The 16217-nt window shown below is 41.3% G+C and overlaps 1 protein-coding gene across 2 annotated transcripts in view; it reads left to right on the top strand.

The window, feature by feature from the left end:
- LOC126484324 (uncharacterized) overlaps positions 1–16217 on the top strand; it is a 506434-nt gene that overhangs the window by 266850 nt on the left and 223367 nt on the right. Inside the window, exon 1 of one of the 2 annotated variants that reach the window (XM_050107765.1) lies at positions 507–629. The exons of the other annotated variant lie outside the window; for it this stretch is intronic. Coding sequence (XP_049963722.1) covers positions 541–629 — 89 coding nt within the window. The 5' untranslated portion in view covers positions 507–540. Of the gene's footprint in view, positions 1–506; positions 630–16217 lie in introns of those variants that run through there. 2 annotated transcript variants of the gene reach the window in all.

Below are 16217 nucleotides of genomic sequence, written 5' to 3'. Positions count from 1 at the left end.
TGCCTCTAGAATGCTAGCACAGTAATACACAGTTTATTGGCGTACCGTATTTTGTATTGAAATGAGTTTGATCCATTTCGAACTGCGGAAGAAGACTGAAAGGAGTAGGATATGGGATTCTACACTCTTCTTGGTCCTAGGGAAGATTAATAATGCACATAAATTTACGTATGTTCATGTGGAAAACTGAAACACTCCGTTTCATAAGTAACGAAGTTCTTAGCTAACAGGAGCATTTTTTTTTTTTTTTTTTTTTTTTTTTTTTTCTGCCCATTTCTAAAGGGTAATGGCGAAAAGAGACGTAGTGCCATTCTGTAAAAGCAGAAGATAAGCGAGCATTAATGAAGTTAAGCCATATGTCAAAAATAAGCCATACGTCATAATTAATAACGCGACGTCCCTGATAAGACAGGAGGCTACGAAAAAAACGCTGATAAGAGAAGTGGGACGTAACGAGTGGAGGCCTCGGTCTGTGCACCACGCAGACGGCCGCTGCTGCGACGCTTTGCTAGGACTACCAGTCTGGGAGGACGCCTCGACATGGGGGCGATCATGGCCCGTCGGGGAGCCGTGCCAATGGACGGCGGCGACGCTGGTGCAGGCGGCGACGCCGCGTTCCACACGCACGTGTAAGTCTCGGTCCGCAGTCAGTTTCATACAATACTGCCTTACTTCGGGCCCAATCTGAGAACAGGGACTTGAGCTGATGATATATACATCTATAAAGTGTTTGCAATCAGCGTTAGCATCGTGCTATATATAGCCATTCGACCATGCCGACTCACTAAAACCTTTCTCGGCCTTATTCGCAATTACGAGGTGAATCACAATTTCTATGCATTCTGTATGAACCTGTGTCGCCGGAATGCATTCAATTTATTTTCTTGTTATCTGCGTAAACAGTTCTATAATATTTTAGAAATGACGGCTTTTTCCGCTTTGGCCATTATTAAACATGTTTACTTATTTACGATAACTATTTCGGCTGTCGTGACAGTCTCGTGTAGCAGCTGTAACAACATAAATTGCTAAACGACCATTTCAGTTTTAGGGAAACACTGTTCCCAAAACTCTGTAAGTCCGTCAATGATTTAAGAGAACGTAGTTCTCGCGTCAACCGCGCGAACGTACTTTGTATGCTTCGTAGAACAGAAATCGTCGTTGTCTACCCGAAAGGACGTAGCACTTCATTAAATACAAGATTATGTCAGACCAAGTTGCTAAGAACGAATTCACTCAACATATTGCAGAAAATAATTGCAAGTAATGTCTAAGACATTAGGTTAAGATGTAGACGTAGTATTGTGCTAAAATACTTATTCTGCGTAATTTTCTGTCTTTTAGTGAAGTGCTGTGTCTTTCTGTAGAATATTTTAAGAAATACAACAAACAGTCACTTTTTTATGTATTTGTATTTATGCCAGTAGGCGTTCCTGGCTATTGCCTATCTTCAATGTATATATAAATCTTAAGTTAGTAAATCGTTAAAAACATCGATTGCAATTTGAATGCTACATCTGCCCTGTGCAAAACACCTATTGTGTCAAACTACTGCACTTCGCAAGTTGCATATGTTTAATATATTGCTCGTCAGCTCTACTTTCTACGCTGTTTGTTTTTGCTCCAATTTTCCGCATATAGTATGGTGGCACAAACACTTCTCCTTTGTATCGTACACACACAAAAACAGCGTAGTATCCGCCATGTTGCCGACTGACGTGTTTGCTTACGTCGGAAAATTAGGTCTGAGGTGAATGAATTATGCTTGGATACTACTAAAGTCAGTTCGGTGTATACATTAAATATTTTTAATTTAAGATTCTGTGTCACTAAAAAACTGAAACTGCTTAGCATTAATATAAAAGGATAAATTAATCCCTCTATATAGACGACGAGGAGTCCTACAATGCATACAAAAAATATTAACATGGTTGACACGAGAATTATATCCTCCTAGGAGGAACGAATATGCATTGTTGCCCTTCAGTGAGGTAGGAAATAGTACAACTAAAAAAAATTGTTACAGCTGTTACTTCAGACTGGCTCAGTAGCTGATATCGCGATTCTAAATAAATAGACAGGTGGAAAAAACTGCCATTTTTAGATTACCGATTAGGGTTTCGATGCGTTCCGTAAGTCACTTCAGGTGACTGCCACGTTTGATTTCTGAAACTAGATAACAGCCTATTCACTTGTTTATACTTGTCTAAGATGCACTTGTGCTCAGTTAACAATATGTTTCTACACTACACAAGCTATCATGCTGCTACGAGCTGCAGATTCCCTCCCCCCCCCCCCCCCCCCACCTACGCCGGGTTCTGAATGTTTACCTCTGCATTGCGGGGAGCTCATTTACTATGTAAATTAATAACTCTTACCAAGTTTTTCCTGTTCAAAGCCTCCTCTGTACAGTTACTTGATTACATTTACCCATCAATTATTCTGTAGTTGTTACTACGTAATTATTTTCCGATTGCTCCATCCCCTTATTTACTCAAACAGTCTCATCACACATTCCAGAAGGCTCTTATCGATGGTGTGATACGCATAGCTCGATGCATGAAATAATGAACAAATTAATAGTGCAGTCTTGTGAAGAATGAGGTTTTATCCGTATTGCCGCAACGACCTGCTCGATAAACGATAGTTAATTTCGCAATATTGTCAGTATCGACCTTTATAAAGTGCGTACGCAGTTAATATACATAGATGTTTTTCGTACATTCAGCGTCAATCAGTCGAATCAGTTGAACATTGTGAAATTCGAACTGACGACTCTCAAATACACTTAAAAGCGAGAAACCTCGACTATCAGCCTCACAACGACCACTTCCTCCCATGAAACTAACGCGCAGCCAACGTACAGTACTTTCCCAGACGAGAGCAGTAAATCTGTGATAATGTACTCAGTGGATCGAAAACGATATCGTGCCTTTCTAAACATAAAACTAAAAAAAAGTCTTTTGCGTTGCTCCATTCAAACTAGAATTTTGAATGTTCTTGAAACAACTTTTTATCTAGGAATTTAACGTTGTTAAATAAAGAAAACTAAAGAAATTCAGCATCTTTTCTGAGCTAGTACCAAAACAGCTGCTTAAATAAAACTTAAGTACTATATGTCCTCAAATTCCCTTCGCTGCAGGCTGTGGCAAATAAGTCATATTGAGTGATAGCCTGTCATTCCACCAGGTGAAGTCCATAGTTCGTCACAATCGTAACTCAGATTGTATCCCTCGCCTCTGCGCCTCTGGCGAATTTATTTATGACAACTGAAGCGAGTACTTACGTTCCGAATAAAACATTCTATTTGTTCTCCAAAGTTTTCACGGAATGTAAGAGTCCGTAGCTGCGGCGCAACTAGAGTAGATTGACAAGTAAGCTGACGGGTAACCAAGGAAACACTCGAAAAAGCATTCCTTTAAGGTACAAACTGATACTTACAAAGGACACATAAATAATTCTTTATAGACATTAAAGGTGAACGCTTTCCGACATCTTACACTTTATCAATAATAGATAAGTGTTAGTTCTCATAATTTATAATTTGAACAAAAGAAGATACCACATTTCATGAAAAAAGTGTTTTTCGCGTAAGGGGAAATAGCTTTCTAGGAATGTTCGTTAAAACTGTGATGACATCCATGCTTTACAACTTAATGTCGGCTGCAGCTTTTATTGCGGCTGCTAGAAGGTAATTGTATGCTGTGAAGTACATCACTACTTCTTAACGACGAATAGCCCACCAGGCACAATGGAATCCGGTGCTATTTTCTTCCTTGGCCTCTACATTAGACCCTGTAACATTTCAAAAGTGATCGAAATTTTGTAACGGTTTTTGATAACTGTTTCGGGAGACCCTAGTTATCTTGTGTGTATATCATGGTAACATTTCTGACTGCCGAAACTAGTTTCTTTAAATTCGTCAGTTTTGTAAGTATAGCATCATCGCCAAGGATTCACCACTCTATTCCTCTCCACAAGAGAACACTTATGGTTTTAATAAATACATATGATACATTAACAAGCCATACCGGCTTCAGTGTGATGCCATATAAAGTTACATACATTAACTAACCCAAACAAAAAAAAAAAAAAAAAAAAAAAAAAAAAACGCTGATCCCGTTGAGTACTTTCTTTCGATGTACCGAACCATGTACAGTTTCAGGTGTTCTCCCATTACCTCTGCACGTCAAATCAGGCGTATAATTTGGCGGTTTGTGCCACTAGACGCTTTTCTATATCGTGTAGCCGTGCACTATCACATGGTAATAACACAAAGAAATTTGATTTGCGAAGGATCATCGCCATATGCAATCAGAACTACTCTAATATAGAAGTAAATAATTAGTCTCTAAAAATTATTCATCTTAAGAGAACGCTAGAGAAAAACAACATACCTTTCTATTATTTTTCCGTCTTCAATATTGGACCTGGACAAAAAAAATGTAATTTGGGTGACTGACTTAATGCTGTTATATGCTCATCATTCCTAATCTTTATTTATCAAATAATAGTAACGTTTATATAGACGAGTGTGCTGATTTTGCATTTTACTACTAGGTGCCTGATGTTGATATCAGAGCTACGAAATAGATTTTGATGATAAAGGGTCATCAAACTAAGTTACTTCGAATAATTTCAAAACGGAGAATAAATAGTTAACCACGCAATAATACACCAGCTGACGTCTCCATCTGGTCATCAAAATGAAAAATGAAAGAAAAGATAACACCTTCGGGCACAGCAGAAGCAAGCTAAAATTATCTATACCGTGAAAGGCCGCTCACTTCACTTTATCGAGTCATCTCGATCATACCAGGGGTTGTACAATGTCTTTTATACAGACAGCCGCAAGAAAGTGGTTAGGTGTAACATCACAGCCTCTGTGGCCGTAACTTGCTTTCAGTAGACGAGTGTGTGGGTGCGTGAGAACTAGCCGGTACACTGTTACCATGCTGGACATCGATGCACATATGCAGAGGAGATGCTGTGTTAGAAGTAACGTTACATTTAAGAATATTGAATCTATCTTGAATCTGCATCGCAGTGGATTGTGGAAACGCAGTCGGTTTTTGTTGTGATTCTAAATGAAATGGGCTCCGGCCAGATGCCATTACATTTATAGTTACTAATATTTGGTCTGTTTCATTTGTCCTGGGAAAATCATTGTATGTGGCGAATTCCTTGCATAATACAAGGTCTTCTAAGGAATCTGTTCCTGGCTTATTTAGTTCCAATGTTCAGATACACTGAATGATCTCCAGATAGAGATAGGTACCAGACTGCCAGTTAAGTAGCTACTAAATCGCAGTGGATAACGGTGCATGTCCGTTTGTCCATGGGGTTGGGTTGTTTTGGAGGAGGGGACCAGACAGCGAGGTCATCGGTCTCATCGGATTAGGAAGGGAAGTCGGCCGTGCCCTTTCGAAGGAACCATCCCGGCATTTGCCTGGAGCGATTTAGGGAAATCACGGAAAATCTAAATTAGGATGGCCGGACACGGGATTGAACCGTCGTCCTCCCGAATGCGAGTCCAGTGTTTTATCCATGGAAACACAAATTACGTATGTTACCCATATTCGAGACGGCTTGGAGATCTTTGAACAGACTAGACAATGTTTGGAGGTCCTTGAAAGGTTGCTGTAATATACGTTTTGAAGAGTTTATATCATCCTATGACACAATCAAGTGGTTAACAGTTTTTAAAAGTTCACCGTGACACGAAGATAATGTGCCAGTCTAGAATTTATGTAATTAGTAAAAAACGAAACATTTTCGGACAAATGTTAACAAGACGCTCATCCTTGTTTCAATGGGAGGAAAACCGTTCCCAAAGTCTGTAAAATTATTTGCAATAGCCCAGTACGTTTAGTATTCTACGGTAATGATCTCACATACTGTTTTGGGCATAGTTTTAGCATCTTTTATTCCACAGTTTGTTACCAAATTAATTATTCTTCTTAAACTCAAAATGTGTATTATTTATCGTGTCAGACGCGAACCTGTCATGAGATATATGTGAATTTTTTTCGTTCGACCAGCTTTTGGTACACCTCTACAGCTAAACGTAAACGACTTGTAGCCCTTTTTTACGTACTTATTTTCTTCCTCTTTTACAAAGTGTTACTCAATTTCACGACATAGTTTCAAATGAAATAATCATATCAATATTTCTCAGAAAGAAGCATGGGAGAAAGTTGAGCAGTTATTGTAGTCCTTCCATGTACTACGTTCGTGAAAAACAGAGATGTTTCACTTCATTTACCGCAACTTTAAGCAAATTATTACATTGAAAGCAAATTCCTCACTGAATCATTTGCTCAGTTGTTTCGAGACATAGTGATCGCTTTTCATCCTTTTCATTCGTACATTGTATAGAAAACTTGAATTCAATAACTACAACGATATTTTTACCAGACCAGTCCCTTATATAGTTTCATCAACGCATCCTTCTTCGCTGTATTGAAGTAAGCAGTGTCTAAAATTGTGAAGTTCCTACATCCTATCTTGCCTGGTACTCATCTGCTCATATTGTAGCTGGTAGCAGTAAGGAAGTTCATCACGGCCTCTGCGGAGGCACACACAGAGATACGGCTGTGGTACAGCCGCACAGCTTCCATGTTGACCCCCAGATACGTAATGATGACAGTGTTACGTCAGCGTTGAGTTTGTATCGCTAAACTTCCTTGCCCTTTCGCCTATGGTAACGGAACGATACTAGGCAATCAGAGAACCGTACATTCTCTCCTTTATTTTTCTGGATATATTGTCCACAAGTAAATGGTTCTCAATTAATACGCTGTGGCCGCTTCCGCAGTTCAGTGCTGTGCAGTATTGACACGGAAGTTCTTGAACAAGGCCTTACGCATGCGTCCTGCGTCAAAACTAAAGAGAAAGTAATTACCTCGTTTGTGTTGTGGGTAGTGCAAGCTGAAGCCCTGCCGGAAACATACTGCCGACGGCAGATGTGGCTGAGTTCAGGGCGTGTGCTGATGGAAGGACACGAAACAGTGTTGTTTCTTCTTCTGGTCTCCAGCCCGAAATATTGGTTTCGTGCAGCTCCCCTCGGTAATTTAGGCTTTGCCCTCTACATCTCTGCTTAACTAGTGCGTATCCATTACCATATTGACGATTCCTAGACGTCTCAGAGTGCTCTACAAACCGACCCATCCTTCAGTCGATCTGTGCCATAAAGTCTACCTACTTTCGTCATTGAAGATTACTTTGCTGTCCAGGTATTAAAATTTTGCTATTTCTTTCAGTATGTGACTTCCTGATTTATTTCCCCCGGTATCATCTGAGTTGATCTGACTACATATCACCCTTATTTTTCTTTTATTTATATTCATCTTATAAGCTGTTTTGAAGGCATATTTTGTGCTTCCTTTCTAAGCACGTAATACAGCAGCAGTCTTCGATACATCAACTCCAAGAGGTGGCAAAGGACTTCGAAGACCAGCTCATCGGAATGAAAATCAACCAGAGTAAAATAGAGCGAGTGGAATTCAGACGCATCAGTCGATGCTGACGGAATTAGCTTAGTAAATGAGGCACTAAACGTAGATGATCAGTTTTCCTATTTGGGCAGCAAGATAAATGACGACCGCCGAATTAGGGAGGTATAAAATGCAGACTGGCAAGAGCAAGATGGCATTTGTGAAGGAAAAGTAATTTGGTAACATCTAATATAAATTTTTTGGAGTGTGATCTCATATGGAAGCCAATCGTGGGTGGTAAGCTGATGGAACAGTAATGGGATAGAACATCTCGAAATGTATTGTAAGAGAACATCAAAGATTAGATGGATAGGTCGATTAACTTATGAGTAGGTACTGCATCGATTTGGGAGGGAAGAAATATATGAAACAACTTTATTACAGAAGGGATCTGTTGGTAGGACTTATCCTGAAGCTTCAGGAAATTGTCATTGCGGTAACGGAGGGAGCTGTGTGCGCAAAAATTGCGGAGGGACACTGTGGCTTGACTATAGTAACGAAGTTCGGATAATGTAAGGTGCAGTAATTAATCATAAACGAAGAGACTGCACAGGGTAGACGAGCGTGAAGAACTTCATCAATGGAGTCCACGCGCACACTCGAACATTAACTTTCTTCTGGGACGATTGACAGTATTGTTCCATTCTTCTGGTGTGCAGAACTTTATGATTCGTCACTACCAAGTAGGAAACCTCGATGAAACTCTAACTACACATGGAAATAACTGCCACAGTATAGTACAGAAGGTAACTGAAGTAAATACGCAGTGAGACAAACAGAAATGACACATTTATTCAAAGACAATAATTATGGTCTCATGGACACTACATGGTTCTTAATAGTGTGTCTGATCACCACGGACGGCAGTGCATGCTCTGCGACATGTTGTCATGCTGTCCACAAGGTCGGTAACGAGTTCTTGTGGCAGTGCGTTCCATTCCTCGGAATGAGCTGTTGACAACTGCTGGGTGGTCGTTGGTGCACGTATCCGCAAAGCATCCTACCCGCAGTCGATGGGATTTAAGTCGGGGCAACGGGTGGCCCATTCCGTTCACCAAATATCCTCTCGTAACAAGAGCTGCTCCACCTTCGCTGTTAAATGCGCTCGAGCACTTTCGACCACAAAAATGAAATCAAGGCCGAATGCAATCATGCATCCCTCAAAAGACACCCCTGGAGGGGGGATGGAGGGGGGTGGAGGTAAAGGAATACGTGTCATAAAGACGTCATGTCTCGTCACCAATAATGATAAATGTTAGGAATGGTTGATGGTGTTCACGAGCTAGATGATGACGAGCAAGCAGACAAGCACATATAATGCCCCCTCATATTAGTGATTTTGGCATAGAGCATGCTGTACCTATACCCCGATTTTTGAACCATCCCCATTGTATGCAAATGTCGCACGACGGTGGAATGATTATTGTTCCTTCATCACATTTGCCAGTTCTCGACTACTCTGACGTGGACTAATGGTTTTAAACGATTTTCATCAAAACCCGCAGGTCTTCTTCAACGTGGAGAGTCACTAATGTCAAAACGACGCTCCTTAAAACGAGAAACCATTTTATTGCCAGTGGCCTCATGTGCAAATGTTTCTGGCTGCATCTGCTGCTGTCACACCTGCACTGAGAGCAAACAGAACATCATTTCGGAGATGTTTAGATTTCTCCACTTGGCACTCCATTTTCTAGCGTTCACAGCTCCACTCACTACCTCCAAATGACAAAATGACAGTATATAAAATCAAATAGCAACACTGAATTACAAACAAAATATGAGAATCGATAAATAAAGCTATTGCGACCGGAATAGCAAGATGGGAGCTAACTCAAAAACTTAATATTTCCTTTACAGAATCGTCATCGCATTCCGAGAGACTGATTTGGAAAATACACTGAACAGCCAAAAAAACTGGTATAGACATGCGTATTCAAACACACAGATACGTAAAAAGGCAGAATACGGCGCTGCGGTCGGCAACGCCTGTATAAGACAAGTGTCTGGCGTAGTTACTAGATCGGCTACTGCTGCTACAATGGCAGTTTATCAATATTTAAGTGAGTTTGAACGTGGTCTTATAGTCGGCGCACAAGCGATGGGACACAGCATATCCGATGTAGCGATGAAGTGGGGATTTTCCCGTACGACTATTTCACGGGTATACCGTGAATACCAGGAAACCGGTAAAACATCAAATCTCCGACATCACTGCGGCCGCAAAAAGATCCTGCAAGAACGGGACCAACGACGACTGAAGAGAGCCATTCAACGTGACAGAAGTGCAGTCCTTCCGCAAATTGCTGCAGTTTTCAATACTGGCCGATCAACAAGTGTCAGCGTGCGAATCATCCAACGAAACATCTTCGGTATGGGCTTTCTGAGACGAACACAAACTCGTGTGCCTGGGCCTGTCAGTACCGACATTCGATTGATGACTGGAAACATGTTGCCTGGTCGGGCGTGTCTCGTTTCGTATTGTATCGAGTGGATGGACGTGTACGGGTATGGAGACAACCTCATGAATCCATGGACTCATGTCAGCTGGGGACTGTTTAGAATGTTGGAGGCTCTGAAATGGTGTGGGGCGTGTACAGTTGAAGGGGTATGGGACCCCAGATACGTCTAAATACGACTGTGATGGGTGACGCGTGCGTAAGCATCCTGTCTGATCACCTGCATTCATTCATGTCTATTGTGCATTCCGATGGACTTGGGCAATTCCAGCAGGACAATACGACAGCCCACACGCCCAGAATTGCTACAGAGTGGATCCAGGAGCACTCTTCTGAGATTAAACACTTCCGCTGGCAACCGAACTCCCCAGATATGAAGATCATTGAGCATATCTGGGATTCTTTGCAACGCGCTGTTCGAAAGAGATCTCCACTCCTCTTGCGGATTTATGGACAGCTCTGCAGGATTCATGGTGACACTTCCATCCAGCTCTACTTCAGACATCAGTCGAGTGCTTTCCACGTCGTGTCCCGGCACTTTTGCGTGGTCACACGTGTCCTGCATATTAGGAAGGTGTACCAGTTTCTTTGGCTCTTCACTGAGGAAAAACATAAACCAAAATGGCTGTACATGGCCTTTCCCTAAGATGTGAAGGAAGATGGTTTCCTGTGGGACACACGGTTCTCTCGCTGAGGCAGCAACGCTCGGAGTGGTCTGCGCGAGCTGACGCATTGCGCGTCCAGCAGTGGGTGGGTCAGCTGCCGAGGCGCTGTGCGTGCAGAGTGGAGCGCACCTGGGCCGGCCAGAACAGGTTCCCGCCGGCTCCCAATTGCCACCGCTGAGCTGCGGCCTGCCCCGCTCCGCTCGCGGCCCTGCCCTCCACCGGCCAAGGAAGGACACTTGTCTCGCCAGTGGGCAGTGGCCAGTGGCCAGACTCCGGACGACAAGAATCCGGATTCGCCAACAGGTGCTGTTCTCCAGCCAAGGTCGTTTTGCTCGTGAGAAGGGATCTGGCAAAATACTACTCTGGCAGCGACAAGCCTTTTTAAAGTTATATCACGTTAGTCGCATTCCGTGAATCCCGCAAGAGTGGTCTGTGAGATGTGCAAACCTGTCAAAGATACTTATTTTATTTAAGTGCCCGATACAATGAAATATTTCATTCATATACTGTTCAGGTTTGAAACTCTCAGTGGTTCCTACCCTTGTAAAGTTCAGAAACGCTTATCACGGAATGGCCTGTAAGTGTCTCTTAGAAATCATGAAACAAAACTAGTGCAATTATCAGCGATAAACTAAATGGATCAAAGTCTTCGGAAAAATTCAGGGGAGAAATTTTGGAACATTGCTCTAAACAGACTGAAACAACTTAATAAACTGTCTTAGTAACTTTTCAATTGTCTAATAGGACTTAGTGGTTCTGTGTCAGGATTTTTCAAATAGCACAAAAAGAAATAAACAGAAGGGAAAAAAATTACGTGGATAGCAACAACTCGGCACTCGAAAATCTAAAACGTAAATACTGGTAAATCGAGTGAGTAGCCCAATTAAGATATTTAGGCGAAACCATTTAGGAGACTGGCCTGGAAAAGACTGGTTACGAAATTTATTTTCACAGAGTAGAAACTGCTATGATTCATTAAAAAAGTTCTAAATGTAACAAAATTTCATATCACAATACACCAAACTGAGTCACAACAACATAGCCGTCAAAATGGTGTGGCTGAAATACTCGTTTTTAAACAGAAAGACAGACGCCGAAGAGATCCCAATGAGAGATCGGAAAGTGGACACGAAAAAGTGAGGTCATAATTATGCTGAAAAAGTAACATGCAAACTGAACGAATAGAGATTTTGAAAGCCACAGCACCATTTATTGAAATATGAAGAAACGCAGGCTGAAATTCTGTGCGTACATTTAAAGAATGAAACCAACTAGACTAACTACATATATTGTGAAATTCTACGAAACTCGCACTGAAGCTAAAATTTAAACAATGAAACTAACGTGGACACAATGAAGGCTAAAAGAAAATGGTTAAAATGCCCCGTGCTGTTTATCGCATGGCCAGTAAGGCCCAAATGTTAATAATAATAATAAATTCATTCATCCGTTTCACACATGGTATTGGATTCAGATCGTCGATTTAGATATTACACATATGAACCAGTAGATCTTAAAAGGGCATAAGTCCGCAAGCCGCAACTTTAGGAAAATTAAAAAAAAAACTCTTTCGCAAAAAGAATTGCTACAATACAGACGTTACTTTTCTTCGTAGTTACGTGTTGCGAAAAGACATATTCTACCATATTTTCACAAAAAATACATTTATGTGCAACACTTGTCTTCATAAGGTTTGATGTAATGCCTTTAATCAGCTTCTTCTACGTTATTAGTTGATCACTCACACACATCGTCATAGAAGGGTGTAATAAACTGTCCCGGAATATACTGCTCGATTTTTCTAATGTCCTCCACTTTTTTGGAGTTAATCGGACAATTCTTCAGCTACGTCTTTTCTTTAGGGAATAGCATACTTTCACATTTTGCCAACTTAAAACTATTTAATCTTAATCCGTCGTTAGTGATAAGTTTTCAGCACTCCCTTGTTGTGCTTGTTGCTTTCAAACATGTAGTATTTTGATATACCGAACTGTAATTATTCTTCTTCAGGAATATCCGTCCATGCATATTCAGCAGATAAAAAATTTTTGTCTTATAAAATTTCCTCCAGCTTTTGAAATCAACTGAAAAAAATTTCCTTTCCTCCACAGTTTTAACACTGTAGTTTGTGTTAGTCCTTTGATTTTGCACCATTTTTATCAGATTTTGATTAGAAGAATTTTTTATGCTTTTACGTTTTTAGAAACTATTTCCTCCTGCAAATCAAAGTCGGAATCAATCTTCCTGGAGCGGAGAAATATACCCTAACTAAAATAAAAATAACTATAATAGCTGCAAGGAATTAAAGGATTGACAGGAGTCTCCCGGATTATCACATGAGAGCACTAATGTAGTTGATCTGAATAGGGCATCAGCTCATGGACTGATGCCCCTTTCCAAAACATATGAACCCCCCCTCCCCTCCCCGTGGGGCTCGCCACTCTGGCAGGTTTGTGCTTGGCTACCACAGAGCCCCAGGCTTTTCAGCATTTTTTCCATTCCGTGCTGCATGTCTATCCTGTTGCTGTTCTTTTTCCCCTCTCTTGGGGAATATGTTTGGGACATTATTGGGAATGTTCTGCTTTCTGTCACTGACAAGCGAATAGTATCACCTCTGTTTTTCGCTCTCTTTTCCTTTCTTTGTTTCCCTCCTCCTCTCGTTCTTCCGCTTCGGCGTTTGAGGATCCTCTTTTTTTTCGTCTTCCTCCCTGTGCGCTCCTGAAGGCCAGCCCACGCATCTTCACGCGTAACAGATGACTGGGTAACGCGTAATTCCCAGCACCAGGTCGACAGGTAGGGTTTGCATGTACACCCTGGTACAGGTCAGGCCCAGGAAGACGTGATTGCCTGAGCTGTAACCTTCCCAAACTGCCAATTGGTCCCTCCGTCAGGTGTGACCTGAGGTGTGAACAATCGCCTGAAGTGGGTGCGCCACCTTGTGAAGAGGGGCCCCCAGTTGGAAGGAGCTTGCCATCGGAGACGATGGAAATCATGGGGGATTTCCTCGCTATGAGTCCCAGTCATCGTCTACAATACGTAAACGCAAGGAGGCCAATGTTCCAAAAACCTTTCCTGCTGCACCACGGTTCCTCGTGGTCTCATGTACTGAAGACGGTCAGTCCTTCGCCATGGTAAATCCGTTTATTATTCAGAAAAGTGTAGATTCAGTTGCTGGCCGTGTGAAATCCTGCTCTCGTTTATGGAATGGCACTCTGCTTTTGGAGACCACTTCTGATACTGTCGACCGCGTTTTACTTTTTATCCGCCAAAGCAATATGGCAAAGGCCATTTAATTTTTATTTTATTTTTGGGCCTCCATTTCTGTAAGGGGTTTTTTAGCCCTTTTTCCATGTGCCTGTTTTTAGTTGTCTCCTATTTTGCCCATTGGGACTGTCGTATAGACGTTTAACTCCTCTCTGTGTTCGTGTTCTACACTTTTGACTTGGGCGCTGTGATTCCAGCTGTTTTTTGCGCCCTAAAACAAAACATACGGATTTTTCAAGCCATTGGAACTATGATAATATGCAATAGCTTGGTTGGTAGTCATGAACGTGTTCAACTCCTAAGCTTATTTTCTTAAAAAAATGTGACTGATGTCCTTTCCAAAACAACTGGTTCAGTTATGTCTTCAGATGCCCTCGTGGTAGTCCAACTCCACCGTAACCTCGAAGTGCATAAAGTGATTGAGAACAGAACTATATCGAAAATCGATAGTACTCATGTGAGCATAAAATACGCCAACTGTGGGCATTCGGTGCAAATTGTACTCAGTTTTCTTTTGGCAGGCATGAAAATTCCGTTACAATATGTTTCGCCTTCATACTGGTTGCACTCAGGAACTGGCATACTTTATACTTACAGTAGCAAAAGAATGTCAATGTGGGCTACAGGCCTGACTGCAGCTATAGTGTGCAGCCTTTCTTCATCACGTCGTAAGAAGGGGGAGGGTGACGCCCCCTCCCCCAGCTGCATTTTACCACTGTGAAAAATCCCGGTTAGTCACTAGATAGCAAGCTGTGTTGACCTGGGAGCGTCCCCGAAGGACTGGAACGAGCAAAATTCTCCGCGTCCATCCGCGGTTGAACCCGTGACCTCCAGGACAGAGTCCAGTGCTCTACCCGCTGGACCACCACTGGCACTTACGTTGTTATATAAAGGTAAAACGTTAAGAGCTCTAGTAAAAACAAATTACAGCGCTGTAACACACCCGCATATTGCAAGAATCTCATTCGCTGGTGGCCCAGAAGGATTTCAACTTGTGACAGCGGCTCCTCGCTGTATTTCACAACGCTCATACGTTTTTACTACCGCTCATAAGTTTTTACGCGTATATAACAACAGGAACGTTCTTTTGCTTCAATATGTGATAATGGAATATCTCGTATGAATCTGGGAAACACTGGATTTTACGCTTTGAAATAGGGTACTGGAAATAAAACCCAAAATACAGACAGTGGACGGATTTTTATTCGTAAAAGTCTTCCATTATCTCTGAGTGGCATAATAAACCATCGCAAATTAATTAAAAATTCTGAAACATTAAATTTAATAATTTCTGTGGAGATTGCCGTCAGTGGAGTAGGAGGTTTTCCCAACTGACTTTAATTCAGTCCTCCACCACATTAGGGTACATAACATTTAGTATGCACTGGAAGATAGGTAGTTGAATACATTTTTAAGCAGACTGTTTTCGGTTCTACTGTTAGAACCACATATTTCGCTATTTTTTTAAGAACAGAGAAATTATAATTACGGTTAAGTGCAAGAAATACAAAGTTTTTTGAACAGGTCCCTGCACGATATTTCAGAATTTGCACCAAATGTAATTCCCATAATGATCTTCTGTTTCCTGAAAACATTCTCTAAGTTGAATTTCCCCAAAACGATTTCTTGACTCATTAGTGATCGGAAATACGCAGAATAAGCTAGTTTTTCCTTTTGTAAATTACTTATAGCGGTATCGTAACAGTAGCTCAAATAAGGTGCATCATTAATTCGAGGCAGTGGATTATCGAATGAAGGCTATGGCCTGTTTATGATTTCAAGAACTTAACACTTTCTACTTATCGTATTTTATTGTTAGAGAAACTTATTCTTGTAGCTTCTCCTGTGAGAAGTACTGAACTTTATGTACAGTGTCTTGACCAAATTCAATAATATATTTGACTTGACCATTTGTTGACGTTTTCAATCATTTTGGTTACTTCTTCAGTAAAGAGTCTCGTACTATTTTTTATTCCTACACATGCAAAGTCTGGAAAAAGTGATATTCTGCAACTATGAACGGAAGAGCGTTGTTATAAATCAGCAATTGAGGACCCGAAGTAGAGCCCTGTGACACAGCGTGACTGGCTGCTTCAAACTTGATGGCATTTAACGTTTAACAGCCAGCTTACACCTACCTGTAGGTAACCTATATGATGCTAGAAATAAAAAGAAGCTAAGCTTCTCAAAGATGATTTGCATTTAGTCGGAATCATAGCGACTTCTTGCAAAAACCGACACAGAGAATGGGTATTTTGTTCAGTAACGTACATGGCGGAAAATAGATTCATTTTCAGGGCTTCAGTTGACTATCAAAGTAGTACTGTCACGTCAAA

Source organism: Schistocerca serialis, chromosome 6, assembly GCF_023864345.2.
Source record: "Schistocerca serialis cubense isolate TAMUIC-IGC-003099 chromosome 6, iqSchSeri2.2, whole genome shotgun sequence".
NCBI classification, from domain to species: Eukaryota; Metazoa; Arthropoda; class Insecta; order Orthoptera; family Acrididae; genus Schistocerca; species Schistocerca serialis.
This window is presented reverse-complemented; position numbering and strand designations above follow the sequence as displayed.